Source organism: Beta vulgaris, chromosome 1 (genome assembly GCF_026745355.1).
Source record: "Beta vulgaris subsp. vulgaris cultivar EL10 chromosome 1, EL10.2, whole genome shotgun sequence".
Lineage (NCBI taxonomy): Eukaryota > Viridiplantae > Streptophyta > Magnoliopsida > Caryophyllales > Amaranthaceae > Beta > Beta vulgaris.
Genome location: NC_079202.1, coordinates 32,783,092 through 32,802,571, shown reverse-complemented (window position 1 = coordinate 32,802,571; position 19,480 = coordinate 32,783,092). Strand labels below are relative to the sequence as shown.

The 19,480-nt window shown below is 35.3% G+C and overlaps 1 protein-coding gene and 1 non-coding gene across 3 annotated transcripts in view; one reads left to right on the top strand and one right to left on the bottom strand.

The window, feature by feature from the left end:
* Window positions 1-1,530: 1,530 nt before the first annotated feature.
* LOC125494511 (small nucleolar RNA R71) lies at window positions 1,531-1,637 on the top strand. The gene has a single exon (XR_007270758.1). It is a non-coding gene; the product is annotated as a small nucleolar RNA R71 (small nucleolar RNA).
* A 5,357-nt stretch (window positions 1,638-6,994) lies between these two features.
* The window catches only part of LOC104897950 (agamous-like MADS-box protein AGL12), a 39,155-nt gene continuing 26,669 nt past the window's right edge, over window positions 6,995-19,480 (bottom strand). Inside the window, exons 5-7 of one of the 2 annotated variants that reach the window (XM_010684931.4) lie at window positions 19,101-19,142; window positions 7,386-7,427; window positions 6,995-7,275 (exon numbers count right to left, since the gene is read on the bottom strand). In XM_010684931.4, coding sequence (XP_010683233.1) covers window positions 7,183-7,275; window positions 7,386-7,427; window positions 19,101-19,142 — 177 coding nt within the window. In that variant the 3' untranslated portion in view covers window positions 6,995-7,182. The remainder of the gene's footprint in view (window positions 7,276-7,385; window positions 7,428-19,100; window positions 19,143-19,480) is intronic. The other variant, XM_010684938.4, reaches the window with a different exon arrangement.

Sequence of the window (19,480 nt, the reverse complement as noted above, 5' to 3'; positions counted from 1 at the left end):
TAATATTTGGAGGTAGTTCTTGTATTTTCAGATCTATAGGTCTTGTATACTTCTCTTTGTTTTGATTAATGTTCTTGCATACTTCTCTTTGTTTTGATTAATGTTCTTGTATTTTCATCTTTGTTTTGATTAATGTTCTTGTATTTTCAGATCTATAATTTATTCTCTTCTGTATATTAGTTTTTGTTCCTTTTTTCATTTTCGTTTCGTTCTTTTTTTTGTTTTGGGTTTAGTATTTTCATTTTCGTTTCGTTTCTCTTTTCTTCTCTTCTCTTCTGTATAATTTCAGAAGATGTGAGATTATGAGTAAAAAAATGTCAAAAAAAAAAAAATTTTTTTTTTTGGTAGGAAGGGCTGCGCTTTTTAGGTAAAAGCGCAGCCCTTCGTTGTGAAGGGCTACGCTTTTCTAGTGCAGCCCTACTTCAAAAGTGAAGAGCTGCTATTGAAAGGGCTGCTGTCAAAAAGCGCAGCCCTACAGGCCTTTTTCAGCATAGCCCTTCATTTTTCCGCTAGTGTCTTTCTCACCTTCCTCAACTTCATCTTCCTTCCTAACAACCTCAACTTCTTCTTCCTTCTCTAACTCCCCATTAGGCATCTCAGGACCCTCATAACTTGTTCCAGACCACAAAGGGATGGCTTTGGCTTGATGGAGGTTGGGTTAGGGATGGGTTGGCCCGGAAGTTGATTTGTGGGAGTAGAGGGATTTTTCTCGGCTACTTAGGCGATTTGGAGTTCAAGCATTTTGTTATGAGCTTGTAGCTCTTGAAACCTTTGCTCTGATGTTGGAGAATTTAGATCATGGATTGGAGTTGTTGGAGAATTTGGAGAGAGGTTGGATCAGGAGATGGAATGGGTTCGGGATTTTGTTTGGGAAATTGAGGATTAGAGGGAGGTTTTCGAGTATTGGCTCTTTGATATGGGGCTTGGCAAATGTTAGACCCTTGTGAGGATGAACCACCTTGATTATAATTTTGGTTATACCCTTGCACATACCCTTGGTGTTGAGCTTGGTTATACCCTTATTGAGGTTGATTCCATCCTTGTTGAGGTTGGTTGAAGCCTTGGGTATAGTTTTGTTGAAGTTGTTTGCAACCCCCTTGTTGATTGCTTCTATACCCTTGCTTCCCTTAATAACCATATCCTCTAGAGTTTATCTCTGCCTTATGCTTAGAATGGGTACCTCCACAATAAGAAGTATCATGGTCGGTACCACCACAAATATCACAAGAAAAAGAATTTACCTGTGAAGGATTAGATGAAGCGAGATTGATCTTTGAGAGCTTCTTGTCAAGTTGGTCCATCTTCGCTTGAATTTGATCCATGAGATCTGATTCAAACTTTCCACTCTTCTTAGGTTGAGCACCTCTTAGTCATCCACCCCATGAATAGTTCTTGATCACTTCCTCAATAGTGGACTCAAGTTGACCTTGTGGGATCTTAGAAAATTGACCTCCCAGTCCAACATCAAGGTTGGCATGTGATATACAATCAAGGCCATCATAGAAAAACCGCATGAGGAGGTTTTTGTTAAACTCGTTGTGAGGGCATGAACAGATCATCTCCTTGAACCGCTCCCAAGCTTCCGCAAGTGTCTCATAATTCTCTTGCTCAAATGAGGAGATCTTCCTCCTTATGTCAAATGTCTTCCACTCAGGAAAGTATTTCTTCATAATGGCCATTGTTACTTCTTCCCATGTAGTGAGGGAATTAGCAGGTAAGCTCTTGATCCCTGATTTTGCTTTTTCGATAAGAGAAGATCGAAATAGATGCAGCTCGTTGTAGTTTGGAGAGACGTCATTTGTGGTTATAATGGCACATATCTTAATAAACGTGTCAAGATGGTCAAGAGGATCCTTATCGGATCCCCACAAAATTGTTCTACTTTCACCATCCAAGTATACTGACGATGAATGCCGAAATTTATAATAGTGGTGGGGAGTCGAATACGGCCTAGAAGAGCATAGTAACCCGGATTTTCGAAATCCCTAAAGAGTTGTGGATTTACTTCACCCATTTCTGTTTCAACTTCACTTGTTGTACTTGAGACTGGTGAAGATGGTTCGGAACCCAAAAACAAATCTTCCAAATTATTCAGAAGCTTTCGTAATGTACGGTCACTTTCAGGATCTAGAGGTAAAGTGGGTGAACCGTGAGCTCTTCTTCTTATGTAACACAACAACGCTAAGTAGAGGATTAGCAAATAACAACCACAATCAAAAAGAAAATAAAAGAAAAATCAACTAAGCAAAGCTAAGCTAAAATAAACTTCAATTAATAGCACAATCTCCCCGACAACAGCGTCATTTTGATAAGAGGTTTTTAGTGTATTATTAAGGCACCAAAAATTACTTTTCAAACAATATTTATAAAACCTACCAAGCAATTACTAAGAACGTAGTAAAGGCAAGTCAATGGTCGATCCACATGAAAAATGGGATTAAATGAAGTCTATCAAGTCTAAATTACTTAATGGAAGGGTTTTTGGCGGGTTTAAAATGATTTGGTAAGAACTACTAGCTAATATCAGAGAACTATCAAATAAAGCGACTTTAAATATCAAATTGGAAGATACTATAGTTAAGGTAACTAGTATGAATAGAAATGGACAATGATCGTTAACGCGATTGTGAAGCAAAGGAGACGATTATTCAAGGTTTAGTTTTCCTCTAAAATACTCGAGTTCTCCCTCGAATGGTCCTCAAGATTAATCACTTAAGAAATGAACAAAATCCTCTCTTGAATGGTCTTTAGTCAATTGATTATGAGATTCAATAAATTCCCTTAATTTCTACCCAATACATTGGTCTTAAAATTAAGTTGATTCTTGGGGATGATAAAAGAGTTCAAAATTCAATATAAGAACATTTGAATTCAAAATATCAAACGATAAATTTGATCAATATCTATCCTAAGGTCTCAAAACACCAAAATCAATGCATAAACTTCTTTAGAACAACACAATCACATTAACAAAATATTTAAACCCTAATCCATACTTTCACCCTAACCCTAGATAAGAAACTACTCACTAATCATGGATTCTAAGCAATTAAACATGAAATTTATGACTAATCTAGGGCAAAACATGATTAAGAGATAATTAAACTAATAGAAATAACAATTATGATACTATAAGAATGGAAAACTAATAATAAGGAAGAACAAAAATAATCATGAAAAGATGGAATAAAAACTAAAACCTTGAAATTAAATTGAATAAAAAGTACCTTCAATGTTGTAGGAATCACAAACTATGATCTAAGAATCTCTAATCTTTGACAAAATTCATGTGTTTATATCTCTAGTATGAACCCTAATGATACTCTCTATATTCTAGAATAATATCATCAGTTAAGAAATTAAAAATGTCTTCCTTTTGATGCCTCAAAATTTGATTTCTTTTGCGGACACGTATGGTGCGGGAGCACCAAAAGGAGGTGTGGGTGCAACAAGAGGAGCTGCGGGAGCACCACAAGCAGGTGTGGGCGCACTAATCCTCCTACCTCAAACTTAAATTTGTCGTCAAATGGTGCGGGCGTACCGTTGTGAGGGTGCGGGCACACCAAGGTGGTGCGAGTGGACCTTATGTCTGGTGCGAGCGCACCATACCCTATTGGTATCTTCTTTTCTGAACTCCTGATGATGCGGGCGCACCACTTGGGCGTGCAGGCGCACCTTTCTGTGCGGGCACCGAAAGAGTAGTGTGAGCGCACACCAACTTCCCTCGGTCTCTCCAACTCATCCGTGAAGCCATATCTCGCAATTCTCGGCCTCGAAAAGGGTCATAGCTGCAATGAAAACATGAGAAAACATGGTGAAAGCAGATGTACTAGAAATTCGATCAAAATTCACTGAAAATCTAGCAAAATGTCACTATGATCAATCAATAATCAAGTGAAGGAAGTAGATAGGGAAATGAGGCAAAAGGAGGGGAGAAAAGAGAATAAAGAGGATCAAATCAAACCAAAAGGAGATCAAAAACTGCGTTAAAAATGCACTTATCAAAATCACTTGTGCTCGAGGTTGTTTCTTCCTATTGAGCCTTGGATGTTTTTCCTCGCTAAATATCTTCTGTTTCCATTATGTGTTCCCTAGCTTGCTTTTAATTCCGTATAAAGTTACGCTTATTCTGTCACTATAATTCCCCCCCCCCTTTATAGTGCTCATATTATACAACAATTGGTATCAGAGTGGGAACTCTAAAAATACAAGAAACCCTATTGCGTTCAGGATCTTGGAAAATATGAATACTAGAGAGAAACTGGAAGAAGGGTACTCTACTCAGAGGCCATTAATGTTCAATGGCAAGTTCTACACCTACTAAAAGAACATAATGGAGATTTTCATCAAAGCCGACAATTATCAGGTATGGAGAGTTATAGAGGTAGACGATTTTGAAGTCACTACCACTAATGACAAAAATGAGGTAATTCCTAAATCCATAACTGATTTCGAAAAAGATGATTTCGATAAAATGGAAATTAATGCTCTTGCTATTAAACTGCATAATTATGGTCTTGGACCTCATGAACTCAATCGTGTAATGGGATGCAAAACTACAAAAGAAATTTGGGATCTTCTTGAAGTCACTTATGAAGGTACGAGTGAAGTTAAGAGATCAAAAATCGATCTTTTAATGAATCAATATGAACTTTTTCAAATGAAATCTAAGAAATCCATTCAATAGATGTTTACATATGAGGAACAGGTACGAAAGTTCCTAGGGAGTCTTCCTAAGTATCATTGGATGGCTAAGGTTACGGCCTTACAAGAAACTAAGGACCTTACGAAGTTCAATCTAAAACAACTTGTTGGTTCCCTTGTGACACACGGGACACATTTGGACACTGAGAGTGGTGACATGTCCAAATAAAAGTCGATTGACTTGAAAGCGGATGAAAGTGATGACTCAAAAACTGACGAAGAGGAACATGAAGAATGGAGACTATAAAGGTAAAAATAAAAAAAATACACTAACAAACTTGTTGGTCGTAAGTGTGACAATTCCGATCATTTTATGAAGGAGTGTCCTCAATGGGCAAAAGACAAAGGCAAAGGAATGGAATGAAGCAAAGATTAGAACAAGGAATACAAGAGTTCCTATACCAGATCTGACATGAAGAAAGTTATGGTTGATGCACGGGGACATATTGATTTCGAGGAAGAAGATGATCCTAAATCTTCTAAAGAAATAACAAACTTTTATCTCATGGCTATTTCATGTTGTTACTTATTCTCTTTCTTTCCTTTCGGTGCTATTAAGGAACAATGTTAATTTGTTAATATTTAATCTACATCTTATGTGCATGTGTTCGTCTTTTGAATGATAATACTCTTGGATTGCGGTTTTGAGAGTTGAATACGCTATTTACTTATACTAACCAATTGTTCCTAACACATTTGTTGGTGTGATGAGTTTTTATAGATGCAATTCTTCTTTTCAAAATCATCGGATATTTTTTTTGAAGATGTCAAAAGGGTAAAGAGAAAGGTTGTAAGAGTGAATTAAATTTTTGCCTTGTTTCATGTTTCCACTTTATTAATTGAGAAAGGCAGTTGAGTACATTCAAACTTTTGCCTAAGTTTAAAATAAAATAAAGGTCAAATAAAATTTAACTTGGTTAAGTTTGTTTTATGTGACTAATTTAATTATATATATTATATATTTTGTGATGTATGCCTTTTGTTGCCATATTCAAAAAGGGGGACATTGTTGACCCTAGGTTTTGGAGATGACTTAACCACAAATGGCATACTTGTATTATTTTATGTATGATTTTGTTGGGTTATTCATTGAAGAACAAAGAGAATACTTGATCGAAGATTAAAGAAAGGAGAATTAATCAAGACCGAAGTGAATATGTTCATAAGATGAAGAATCAAGCTTCGAATGAAGATTCGAATGCATTAGGATGAAGATTAGAATTAAGACTAGGGTAACTAATAGGTCTAAGCGTTCAACTAATTCTGCTGCTAGTCTGATGCACGCACATGATGTCAGCATGACATTAGCCGGTCTCACGTTATCACTAACATGATACCGTCTTTTCAAAAATGAACTATATTTCTATATTGATCAACTTCAGTTTTTGTAAATATGTCAAGGAATCTACAAAGTTCTTTTGATGAACTTCCTTGTACTGGTTTTCCAAATATGAAGCACGTTGGAACTAACTTTTATCAGGAAAAATGTTGTCTAATATGTCCCAGGCTTGTTGAGGAGTTGTATATGTTTCTATAATGGTGTGTAAAAGGTCAATTGAGAACGCACAGCGAATTCATTGAAAGCCAACCACATCCAACTGAGACCAAAGCTTGACATTAATGTTGGGCTTTTTCTCCTTGTTCTTCTCAATGGTCGTTTGCTCTTGCTTCTTGGCGAAATGCTTGAAAAGAGGGGGAAAGATTTGGTTAATGACTTGGTACACACGATAATGGATCTTGAAGAGTTCCGCCATCACGAATATTGAACCCTTTTCATTTTGATAATAATAGCGACGAAATTTTTAACGATATTTTCCCCAAAAGTGGAGTACTAGAAGTTTTAGCCATGGAAAGAAGAAGAAGATGAGACGAGAGAGAAAAAACTAAATTAGGTTATACATCACCCTAATATGCATACTTAAGGTACGGTACTTTAAAGATTATTATACATAACCTAGCATTATTTTCACTTTAAGATAATCAAGGTTGGCATAGACGTGGTTGTAAGGCGCTCCTTCCACCCTTTTGAGATGGATTCAATTATCACTGTTTGTAAGAACGATCCTCAATCTCCTCCTCCTAACAAAGGAACTAACCTTTAAAAATATTCAAACAAAGTTAGAGATATTGATTTTTAAAAGGCATGAGTTAGAAAATGTGCCAAATTCTTTTTCTGGTGATAAAAACAAAAACATTGGAAGTCTGTTATTGTAGCCCATTTTTATTTTTTGACGAAGATTTGTTATCTTTATAGCAAAATCAGTTACCAAAATCAAGTGCAACAAACCTATTAGTCGCCAATATGTAGATACATGTCATTAACACAATCTATTACAAAGCACACCATGTCATGAGTTGCAAACTTAAAATGGTCAAATCTAAACACACATTACAATGAGGTACAACAAAGTCATATTCTTTTACAAACTTATTCTTTAACTATGAAGAAATTTATGTTGTTAATACACTAAGACTATACTAGTATTGATATATTTCACTTGGTATAGTCAGTGCGTAAGGGGTGTTAGTTGTTAGTTGTTCAAAGCTATAAAAGCCTTCCTGCTCTCCGATCTGCAATAACAAAGACATCATAAATAAAGGATAGGACAATAAAAACAAATTTGAACAAAAAAAATATATCACCAAATAAAAAAATTAATACAATGCTCACAATGAGCTACCTTTTGTTGAAGATACTTGTTCGCAGCTCTAAGCACATCCTCCTTAACAACCAAATCAAATATATTTTCTATTAAATTTAGGAAAAAGTTCGCATTGAAGCCTATTAGTATGATAATTTAATTAGTATTGAGTACTTCATGAAACTTCCTAATCTACTTTAGAAGAAAAAAAATAACTTGAAGATAAGATTCTTAATGTGATCTTATTTAATGGAATAAAAGTGTAATTGGAATTCAGATAAGATTAGATAAGTTGAGATCGATAATGTATTTTTACTTATTCCAGGTAATTAATTGAAATAAGTTTTTAATGTAACCATGATCTAAATTGATCTCATCTGATCTGCTCTGATATGATCTAAAATAAGTAAAAATAAGGTTAACTGTGATTGTATTTGCTACCGAACTCCCATTACTCTTTTATTCCATAGCTTAATTCGTACCACTTGGTTTAGATTCAGATTAAGGAGTTCAGCTTCGAATTCCCCAATTGTGCTATAAACTAACTACAATTATATAAAATTGGCCAAAAACATAGGCCCTAATATCTTTTTGGTTGGATTGTGGTTTTTGCATGACTTTGTGATGTAAGATTATATAGTACTTCTTCTGTATTTTTTATTTTGTTTTACCTACTTAGTATTTTGCGCAAGAATTAAGATGAGAAAAGACAAAAATGAGATTCCATCACATGAGAGTGTTTTGTGGGCTATAGAGAGAGAAAATAGAATCAATGATAGTGAGATGAATATGTCAAAACATAAGTGGAAGTGAGATGAATGTTTAAATATTTTAGTATATAAGTGGGCCAACTTAACAAAAAAAGAGGTAAAAGTGGGATATAAATGTATCTAAAAAGGAGAAGTTTAAAGTGGATACAGAAATACATTTTAATACCGAAGTCTGTAAGATTTTAAAAATACATAAAGAGCATATGTCTGATTAAATTATAAAGATGTTGAATTGTGGATTTCGAATCATGGTATGTGAGCTAAATTATAGGCTTAGAGAAATTTATTACGTTTTTGTTGTTTAAACATAATTATGGAAGTTGGTGATTAATGTCTTCAAGCTTCCAACCCCTTAGTTTATTTTCTTGGTGATTAGATTTTTTATATATTTCAAATAAGTTGTTATGTATCATTTTTGCACACAATTCTTCTTATTTGGTATTCATAAATCAAATACATCAATTACCCTCTCGTTTGCTTCAAAATAAAGGATATGGAGGTGGTTGCCTAAGAGGTGATGTAGCAGGGGTGCTAGATTGGTTGGTGTGTTTAGTGAAGGAGAGGTTGTCGGAGAGAGTGAAGGTTGGGGGTGGACTGGGAGGGGGAGGAGGAGGGGGTTGAGGGAAAAGAGAGAAAATGGGTTAATCAGGGTCAATTATGATTAATTAATAGAATTAAGGATTAATAACTAACGGAGTTTGACTTTCGTTAATCATATGGACACTCTGGTGTATTTGTATAAAACTCGGGGTTTTATGGTGAATTTTGAAAAATAAATAGGTATTTGGTGAAATATATTCATTCAGGGACTTTTGGCGAAAATTATAATAATTTCTTCTTATGCTTATTCAATTTATAATAAAATTTAGATGAAAATGTTTGATAGATAGTTATTTAATTCCTTCATTTCACTAAATTCCTTAGACTTACGGCAGCACCAGAAATTCCAGATGAAGTTAGGATTTGATGAAAAGTGGATCTTCATAAATCTTTGGGTAACATAGAGAAAGTAGAAACATGATTAATTTTTAGTGGATCAATTAGGCTCATTTGATGGAGTAAAGAGGGTAAAGAAAAAGATGTATTAGAATATAGTGTAAAAGTGAAAAGACCAAAAACTTTTTGAACTTTTCTCTCCGCGTGTTACCAGCTTTGTTGGGCACCATAGGAAGACCCAAAGGGTCGAAGAATTCAAAGAGTAAGAGCTTGAATATGAAGGCTGGTGGTCTGACATATGCTGACAATTACATCGAGCCTCGCATCGGGTCTAATGCTAGCATAAATAGCAGAAAATAACCAGGATTGGATGCTAGGAAAACTGGATTCATGGATCAAGTTTTGGGGTTGGGTGCTCTTGCAATTCCTGACCCTGTTTTGTCAGAGGAAGAAGGTGAGATTTTATCGCCTAAATCTTCTCTAATTTAATTGCAAAAATAATCCGCAAATAAGCATTTGTTTTATGAATGGTTAAATGTCATTAATAGTGGTGCAAAATCTCTGCAATTGATTAAGGAAATTGGGAATGGGTCGAAACAAAGGGTATCTGGGTTAGAATTGAATAATGGTGAAAACCTACAATTAAATGATGATACTAGGTATTGTTTAAAATTGAACGATGATAGTATTGACAATGTGGGCCAATTACCTCCTTCAATTGATGTTAATTGTCATATTCCTGAAATTGGTTGGGATGATATTCAAGATAAAGTGAGTTATTGGGAATCTGCAGTTGTTTGTTATGTTTTGGGGGTGAATACTCCGCAGCATATAATTGAGGGGTTTTTTAGAAGAATTTGAGGCAAGAAAGGGATTGATCAAATTACAGGTGTTGGTAATGGTATATTCATGGTGCACATGAACTCCATTAATTTGAAGGATAGTATTCTTGGTGAGGGTTGACATTTCTTTGATGGAAAGCCTTTGATTGTTCAAGGGTGGAGGCCTGATATTAAATGGAATAAACAGAAAGTGAAGAGAATACCAATTTGGGTGGAGTTTCATGGATTAGATTTCAAGTATTGGGGAGAGAAAAGTATGAGCAAGATTGTAGTAGCAATCAGGAAATACTTAAAGTCTAATCTAGCTACGATGAATAGGGAAAAATTGATGTATGGTAGAGTGTTGATTGAGGTGGAGATTGATCAATTCTTTCCTAAAGGATTTTAATTTAGTAATGAAAAAGGATGTATCATTGAGAAGGTTGTATGCTATGAATGAAAAGATGTGATCTGTCAAAAATGTAAAGGGTATGGCCATTCTCATAAAGAGTGCATCAAGAAGCAGTAGAATAAATGGAGCAAGAAGATATGGAGGGTGAATGAAACTTAAATGGTGCCACATGTTGTTGATAATGATGGAATAGTAAATGAGGTGGTTAATGGCCGAATGATACCAGTGATCCTATCAGTGTGAAGGCGCACTCAGGTGGAACTGCTCGGGGTCATCAGGTTCCTAAAAAAACCAACTCGATATACAAAATCGATTTGATGTTCTGAACTTGGCCATTGCTGAAGAGTTATTTTATGAGGTGAATACTGAGGAGATGCAGGGGTTAAGGGCCCCTGAGGGTCATGGATATCATTCTAGCTTAGAATGTCAAGGGTTAAACAGGCATGCCAAGCAAATTGATGTGAAGAGACTTATGTCTATGCATAAAGTTGGTCTTCTTAGCCTCCTAGAGACTAAGGTAAGGATGTCCAAGATGGGGACTCTTTACCAAAACCTTTGTGGTACTTTACTCCAAACAATAGTGTGGTGGATTATGGTAGAATTATTGTGGCTTAGCTTCTAAGCTCCTTTGATGTGTCAGTTGAGTCAATGACTAATCAGTTGATACATTGTAAGGTGGTGCCTAAGGGTGCTGCAGCTACATTTATGTGCTCATTTATGTATGGGGTGAATGATAAGAATGGTAGAAGGTCTCTGTGGAAGTCTCTAATGATGGTTCACACTCAAATGTCATGAATCATGATGGGTGATGTAAATTTAGTTCTCAATATGAATGAAAGGATTGGATCTACTGTAAGATGGCATGAGATTGAAGATCTCAGGGAGTGCATTGAAGCTTGTGAGCTAACAGACATGAAACAAGCAGGCAGATTCTTTACATGGATCAATAAACAAGATGGGAAGAATAAGTTTTCTCTAAAATGGATAGATTATTGGTGAATGAAGCTTGAAAGAGTCATTTTGAGGAAGCTCTGGTCACCTATATGGCTGAAGAGGACAATGATCATTCCCCTGGGTTGGTGATTATTCAAAAGGAGCAGCATGGTAGGAAGCCATTTCGTTTCTTTAAAATGTGGGTGGAGACACCAAAGTTTATAAAGACATTGTTAGAGAGGCTTGGCAGACTAATATTAAGGGGTGTTTGATGTATAAAGTAACTCAGAAGCTCAAAATCTTGAAAAGGAAACTTAAAAAGCTAAGCTAAACCAAAAGGGATTCTTTGATGTACAAGCAATGGCTTCTCAATCTGAAATACAGATGTTGAAGCTTCAGGAGAAACTTTATGCTTGTCCTAGGGACACTACTTTAATTAGCTACTGCAGAGAAGGTTACTGTGATGAATTATAGGAAGGCTCGAGTTGTGTATATGAGATTTCTTAGGACAAAATCTAAAGAAAGATGCATCACTTTTGGGGATGATAATACCAAAATGTTCAAACAATCAATCAGAGCCAGGGTGATGAAAAACAAAATTTATGCTATTTAGGATGGCACTAGTCAATGGTTGAGGGATGAAAAGAAATTTAAGGATGCTTTACCAAGGGCTTTTAGGCACCCAAATGCAAAGTAGATGCTTTGCGAAGCCCCCAGTGAGTGATGAAGGACTGGTGCTGACAGAGGAACAACAAAATTTACTTACATGTAACTTCTCTAGAGATGATGTGAAACAAGCTATGATGTCTATTCCAGATGACAAGGCTTCAAGTTTGGATGTGTATAATAGATTATTTTATAAGCAAAGTTGGGATATCATTGGGGAAGAAGTCACAGTTGGTGTCCTTGACTTCTTCAGGTCTGAGAAATTGTTAATATATGTTAATGTGACTTCAATCACTCTCATTCCCAAGGTCAAAATCCCAACCAATGTGAGTGATTTTCGACCTATCTCATGTTTTTCTGTTCTGTACAAATGCATAAGTAAGATTTTGAGAGACAAGGTGCTTTTGTGTCAAGTAGAAGCATCCTGCATAACATTTTATTGTGCCAGGACATATACAGGGAGTCAAAAGCAAAAATGTTCTTTGCTTGAAATTGATATCCAGAAAAACTATGATACTGTGAGTTGGGAGTTCCTTGAAGAAATGATGAATGCCTTGAAATTTCCCAAGAAATTTATTCGGTTGATCGTGTTTTGTGTCTCAAGCCCTTCTTTTTTCTTGATGATTAATGGGGTCCCTACTGGGTTCTTTGAATCCAAGAGAGGCTTGAGATGGGGTGACCCCATGACCTCTTTTAAATGTCCTATGATTGGATTATTTGTCTAGAGTAATGAAATACATAGGCCTGGAAGCAACCTAGGTTTTGGTTTCATCCAAGATGTAAATCACTAAAGATTAATCATGTATGTTTTGTTGATGATTTAATCCTATTTAGCAAAGGTGATTATAGATCAATCACTATGATTTTTCAAGGTGTGGAGTTCTTTGCTGCTAGTACTGGCCTAAAAGCTAATAAGAGCAAATTTGCTTTTTGTAGTATTGGTATGGATCAGTCTGAGGTTAATAGAATATGTTAGAGCCCTGGATTTGTGCATGGTAGCCTTCCTTTTAAGTATTTGGGGGTTCCCCTACCAGAAATTACATGCAGCTGATTGTGAGAAGTTAGTAGACAAAATGATTCATAGGATTAGAATTTGGAACACAAGGAACATCTTCTTTGCTGGGAAAAGACAACTTGTGAATTATGTCCTATTAAACATTAGTGTATATTGGGCCCAGATTTTGTTATTGCCCAAGTCTTTGATCAAGCAAATCAATGCCATTTGTAGGGCATTTCTCTGGACTGGTACTTGTAAATTAGTGATAGACTGCAACAACTTGGGATTGCAATCTCAGATCAAAGCATTATATGTGGCAGCTGCAGAGAAATGCATGATCACTTGTTTTTTGAGTGTGTCTACAGCACACAGTGTTTCGCAAGGTTGAAAGAGTGGCTTGGCATTACTGCAATTACTATAAATTACATTCAGTTTCTCAAATGGATCAAGAGAAGATTCAGGGGCAGCAAGTTTAGGAAGATGGTGATGGTTGCAACGTGCAAGTATTATAGCAGCAGTACACCAGAAATGGAAGGAAATGAATAATGGCTTGTGGAATATGCAAGTGCAATCTGTTAATAGGAGTGTACAAGAAATTTAATATATTGTAAAGTGTTAAGTTATTAATAAGAAGTTAGTTGTAACTGATTCTGGTGTCTAACAACTTTTATAACTAACTTTGTTAGTTGTTAGTTTCTCCTAGCTATAAATAGCAATCTTGTCTGCTGTAATCATTTGAGATATACAATAATAAACTCTTATTCTTTCTCTCTCTATATTCTCTCTGTATTACATCAGTTTTGATGTTCTTATTTTGTTCATGGTATCAGAGCTATGGTAGCTCAAATTATCTTCCGCAATTTTGTTGTCTGAAATTCTTCAAATTTCTCTTCTTCTTCATTACATAATCTCTCTCTTCTTTCTTCTATACTTCCTTCAGATTACATTTTGATTGATTTTTTTCAATTGATTCTTCTTCAATTGATTTCTTTAATTCTCTATTTCAATGACAACTTATGCAAATTCGAATGATAGTTCTACTCAGAACAACAATTCGAACATTGATGATCATTATTTCCTCCATGGAAGTGATAATCCATCTCTTTCTTTGACTGCACATTCCTTTAATGGCAGTAATTTTCTCAATTGGAGTAGAAGTATACGCATGTCCTTGATTGCTCACAACAAACTGTGTTTCATTGATGGAACCTTATTGAAGCCAGATTCAACTTCCAAAGACCTCCAAAAATGGATACGAAATGATTACATGGTGATGACTTGGATTTTGAATTCAATTGAAAAATCCATAGCTGAGAATTTTCTGTTTGTAGTTTCATCTCGTCAATTATGGCTTGAAATTACTGAGAGGTATGGATCTACAAATGTTCCTCAAATTTTCCAGTTACATCGTTCTATTGCTTTATTACAGCAAGATAATAACTCAATTGCTGAGCACTATGGCAAATTGAAACGCTCTTGGGATGAACTGAATGCCTTGGAAGGCTTACCAGATTGCACTTGTGGTGCTATTTCTAAATGTTCATGTGGAATATTGAAGAAGATCTTTGATGCTGATCAAAGACGTAAACTGATGCAGTTTCTTGCTGGCTTGAATGACTCATATGATCAGGTGAAAACTAACATACTTAGTATTGATCCTATACCTCTTGTGAACAAGGTTTATTATACCTTGCAACAAGTTGAAAAACAACTTCAACTTAAGAATTCTGCTTCTTTTCCTTCATCTGAATCAAGTGCTTTCTATGCTGGAAAGCCTAATTCTAAATCTTACTACAACACATCATCTTCATCATCTCGAAAGAAGGATTTCAAGAAAATGGAGTTTGACAAATCTGAAAGGTTTTGTGAGCATTGTAAAATCAAAGGTCATACTATTGACACTTGTTTTAAGCTGGTTGGATACCCTGAGTGGTATACAGCTTTGAAGAGTAAAGGAAAAATGGCTGCAAATGTTCATGTCAATGGTTCATCATCTGGAATTCTTGGCAATTCACCTCTAGAAGTTTCTTCTTCTCCTGGATCTTCTTCAGCTATTATGATTGATCCACAAATGATGAATTTCTGTCAACAATATCTCAAGATAGCACAGCAAGGTATAGCTGGAGGATCTCATTCTTCACCTACTGAGTTACACTCTTCAGTTAACTTTGCAGGTATATTACTTGCAGCTAATACTACTTCTTGTTATTCTTCTAATACTTGGATAATTAACACTGGTGCTGCTGATCACATGGCTTCTTCTATCACTATGTTCAAGAGTCTTACCACATTGAACAAACCAGTTAAAATTGGCTTACCTAATGGAACAGTTATCTTGGTTCATAAAACAGGCTCAATTCAATTAACACCAAACATTATTCTTCATGATGTGTTGTTTGTACCATCTTTTCATCATAACCTACTTTCTGTAGGTAAATTACTTGATCAGAATCATCTTATGGCATGTTTTAAACAAAATTTCTGCCTATTTCAGGACCTTTTGACTAAAGAAGTCAAGGCTCTTGGCACAAGACATCTTGGTCTCTACACATTTTCAGCTGCTTTACAGCCTTCTTTCCCTGCTATTTCTTCTTCTGAAAACTCAACACCAAATGTAATCTCTACTGAGAAATTTTCTTCTGTTAATAGTTCTAATGTACAACCTAATCTCTGTATTTTACATGCAAGATTAGGACACATTTCAATCAATAATATGAAACATTTGGTTGTTCCTTTTGATATTAATGGTCAAGATATATTTGATTGTGAAGCTTGTGTCTTATCCAAACACCATAAACTTCCTTATTCTCTTTCTGTTTCTCATGCGCATAAACCATTTGATTTGGTGCATATAGACCTATGGGGGCCTTATAGGACACCTTGTCTTTCAGGTGCCACTTACTTTCTCACCATACTAGATGATTGCACAAGAACTACTTGGACCCATTTGATCTCAAATAAGCTACAAGTAGCTCCTGTTGTGAGTGCTTTTTTAGCTTATGTTACAAATCATTTCCAAACTACTGTCAAGACCATTAGGACAGATAATGGGACTGAAATTGTCAAAGATTGCTGCCTTACTTTGTTTGCTGAAAAAGGCATTATACATCACAAATCCATCCCTGGAAACCCACAACAGAATGGGAGGGTAGAAAGAAAACATAAGCATTTGTTAGAAACTGCTAGAGCCCTTCAATTTCATGCAAATTTGCCAATTAAATTTTGGGGAGATTGTTTACTCACTGCTACTTTTCTCATCAATCTTATGCCTAGTTCTGTTTTGAATTGGAAAACCCCATATGAAACACTCATGGGCAAACCTGCTGACTATTCTCAACTTAGAGTCATAGGTTGTTTGTGTTATCCTCTTTCAAAAACTTCTGACAAATTTGCACCTAGGGCTAAAAGGTGTATATTGCTTGGCTATCCTTTTGGTCAAAAAGGCTACAAACTATATGATCTTGAGCAACACAAGATCATTCTTAGTAGGGATGTTTTGTTCAAGGAAACTGTATTTCCTTTCCACAAAGATTCACTTCCTGTTTTCTCACAACAGCAATCTGTATATTCTTTTTCTTTTCCTTTCTATGGCACTACAGAATCTTGTACTACACCTCTTTCTTCTACAGATTCCTCTTCTCATTCTTCATCTATTCCTAATTCTTCTTCTTCTACAGATGACTCACACAATTCTATTCATAACATACCTATTTTTCCAATCATTCTTCTCCTATTTCTTCTCCTGCTTCTCCTTCACCTTTTACTGATATTTCTTTATCTCCTACTGATCCTAATCACACTTCTACTTCTACTTCTATACCACCACCTAGACAATCTACCAGAATTCACAAATTACCTTCTAAGTTTCAAGATTTTGTTCTTCCTACTTATTTGAAACATGATGAATCTACTACATCTTCTTTATCCTTTAATGTTCATACTGAACCTAGTCTTTCTCACCTTGATACTACTTCTCTAAATAATCTTCAAACAATGTTTTGTGTTAAAGAGCCTGTGTCTTATGAACAAGCTAAAGCTGAACCACAATGGATTCAAGCTATGCAACAAGAACTGGATGCCCTAGAAAATAATGAAACATGGGATTTGGTTCCTTTACCTGATGATAAGCATGTGATAGATTGTAAATGGGTTTACAAAGTGAAATATAAAGCTGATGGGACTGTAGAAAGATGTAAAGCCAGATTAGTTGCCAGAGGTGACAAGCAAATTGCAGGCAAGGATTTTAAATCCACATACAGTCCAGTAGCAAAGTTCAGTACAGTTAGGGTGTTGATTGCTTTAGCTGCAGCAAAAGGCTAGTTTTTACACCAGTTGGACATCAATAATGCCTTTCTTCATGGCTTTATTGATGAAGAAGTGTATATGTTACCTCCAAAAGGTTACACAAAGGATTGTACAGGTTTGGTTTGCAAGCTTAAAAGGTCCTTATATGGCTTGAGGCAAGCAAGCAGACAGTGGAATATAGAACTCAGCAAATTTTTGTTGCAACAAGGTTATATACAATCTGCCAGTGACACTTCTCTATTTACAAAAACAGTAGACACATCTTTCATAGCAGTGGTGGCTTGTGTAGATGATCTCTTGATCACAGGCGGCAATGATCTTGATCTTATTTCTCAACTGAATACTGATTTACATTCAGCTTTCACTATCAAGGATCTAGGTGAATTGAATTATTTCCTTGGAATTGAAGTCACAAGAAGTGATTCTGGCATTATGTTGAATCAAAGAAAGTATATCCTAGATTTGCTCAAGGATACACAAATGGAAGAAGCTCTTGTTTCTGCTTTTCCTCTTCCTAGAGGATTAAGACTTTCTCTTGAAGAAGGAGAGTTACTTGAGGATGCTGAGGTGTACAGGAGAATTATTGGCAAGTTGTTGTATTTGAACATGACAAGGCCATATATTTCTTATTCAGTTCAGCAACTTAGTCAGTTTTTACATGCTCCTAGACAACCACATTACAAGGCTGCTTTGCATGTGCTGAGATATCTCAAAGGATCTTTAAATTATGGCTTATTTTACTCTTCTAAAACAGATTTCAATGTCACTGGATATAGTGATGCAGACTGGGGGACTTGTGTTTTCACAGGGAGATCTTTGACTGGTTGGTGCATATTTGTAGGCAACTCTCTTGTTTCATGGAAAACAAAGAAACAAAAAGTCATTTCTAAAAGTTCAGCAGAAGCAGAATATAGGAGTCTTAGTCAAACCACCAGTGAAATTGCTTGGTTAGATGGTATTCTTCAAGATTTGGGTATCAAAACTACTCAGCCTATTTCTGTGTTTTGTGATAATAAAGTTGTCAAACACATTGCTGAAAACAAATGTGTGAATGAAAGGACAAAACATCTCAAATTGGATGTTTGTTATGTAAGAGAGAATGTGCAGTCAGGTTTTATTCAGCTTCTCTATGTCAAATCAGCTCTTCAACTAGCTGATATCATGACTAAAGCTTTGGGAGCTGAGCAACACCATTTCTTGAGCTCCAAGATAGGCCTTGTTTCAACACCAAGTCCATCTTGAAGGGGGGATGTTAAGTTATTAAAGAAGTTAGTTGTAACTGATTCTGGTGTCTAACAACTTTTATAACTAACTTTGTTAATTGTTAGTTTCTCCTAGCTATAAATAGCAATCTTGTCTGCCGTAATCATTTGAGATATACAATAATAAACGCTTCTTCTTTCTCTGTCTATATTCTCTCTGTATTACATCAGTTTTGATGTTCTTATTTTGTTCATAAAGGCACAAATGTCAAGTAGAATTCGTAAGAATTTAAACACCATTGATTGTCAATGATTTGATGCTTCGTAAGGATTTTCGTTGTTGTTGTTATGGTTGTATCATAGCCTAGGCTGTACCAGTTGACCTTAATACATAATTACTTACCCAAAAAAAATTGAAAAGACCCCTTGTTTCTCTTTTTAGAAGTGAAACGATCTTTGGAAGACAAATACATGTGGAAAGTAAGAAGACTTCTAATGAACAGAGGGATTACTTTATATTCAAATGAATAAAAAGTAAGTCGTGAGATTTAATAGAGTATTGTTTGAAAATATTATTGTAAAACATTTATGTAGAGTGTAGACATATATGAGTTGACATAAATACATAATGGCTCTCGCAAATGAATCATAATTGAGCAATTTTCTGCAAAAGATTCAAGTATATATATGATAATATAAGATATAAACTAACCTTGTTCTTCAAAGCCTGAATCTCTTGGAACATTATATTCATCTACAAATGGATAAAAATCAAATGTTAGAATACTAAAAAACAAGATGTTGATTCTGATAAATATAATAGATCCTTTTTTTCCCCTAATAACAACACTAGCATATAAACATTCTGGAGTGATGCGACGTAAGATTTTAGTAAGATTACTACAAAAGAAATAAGTAGATTACGATAAGAAATAATAGAAAACTAAAGCATTAGCTAATGAGAAGTAAATAATTTATGCATTATGAAAAAAAAAAAGGCTACATACATCAACTCTCTCAAGGCTACATGTATAACAAAATAATTTTGTCCTTGTCCAATTCATTTCATAATAAATAATAGGAAAATTGGAC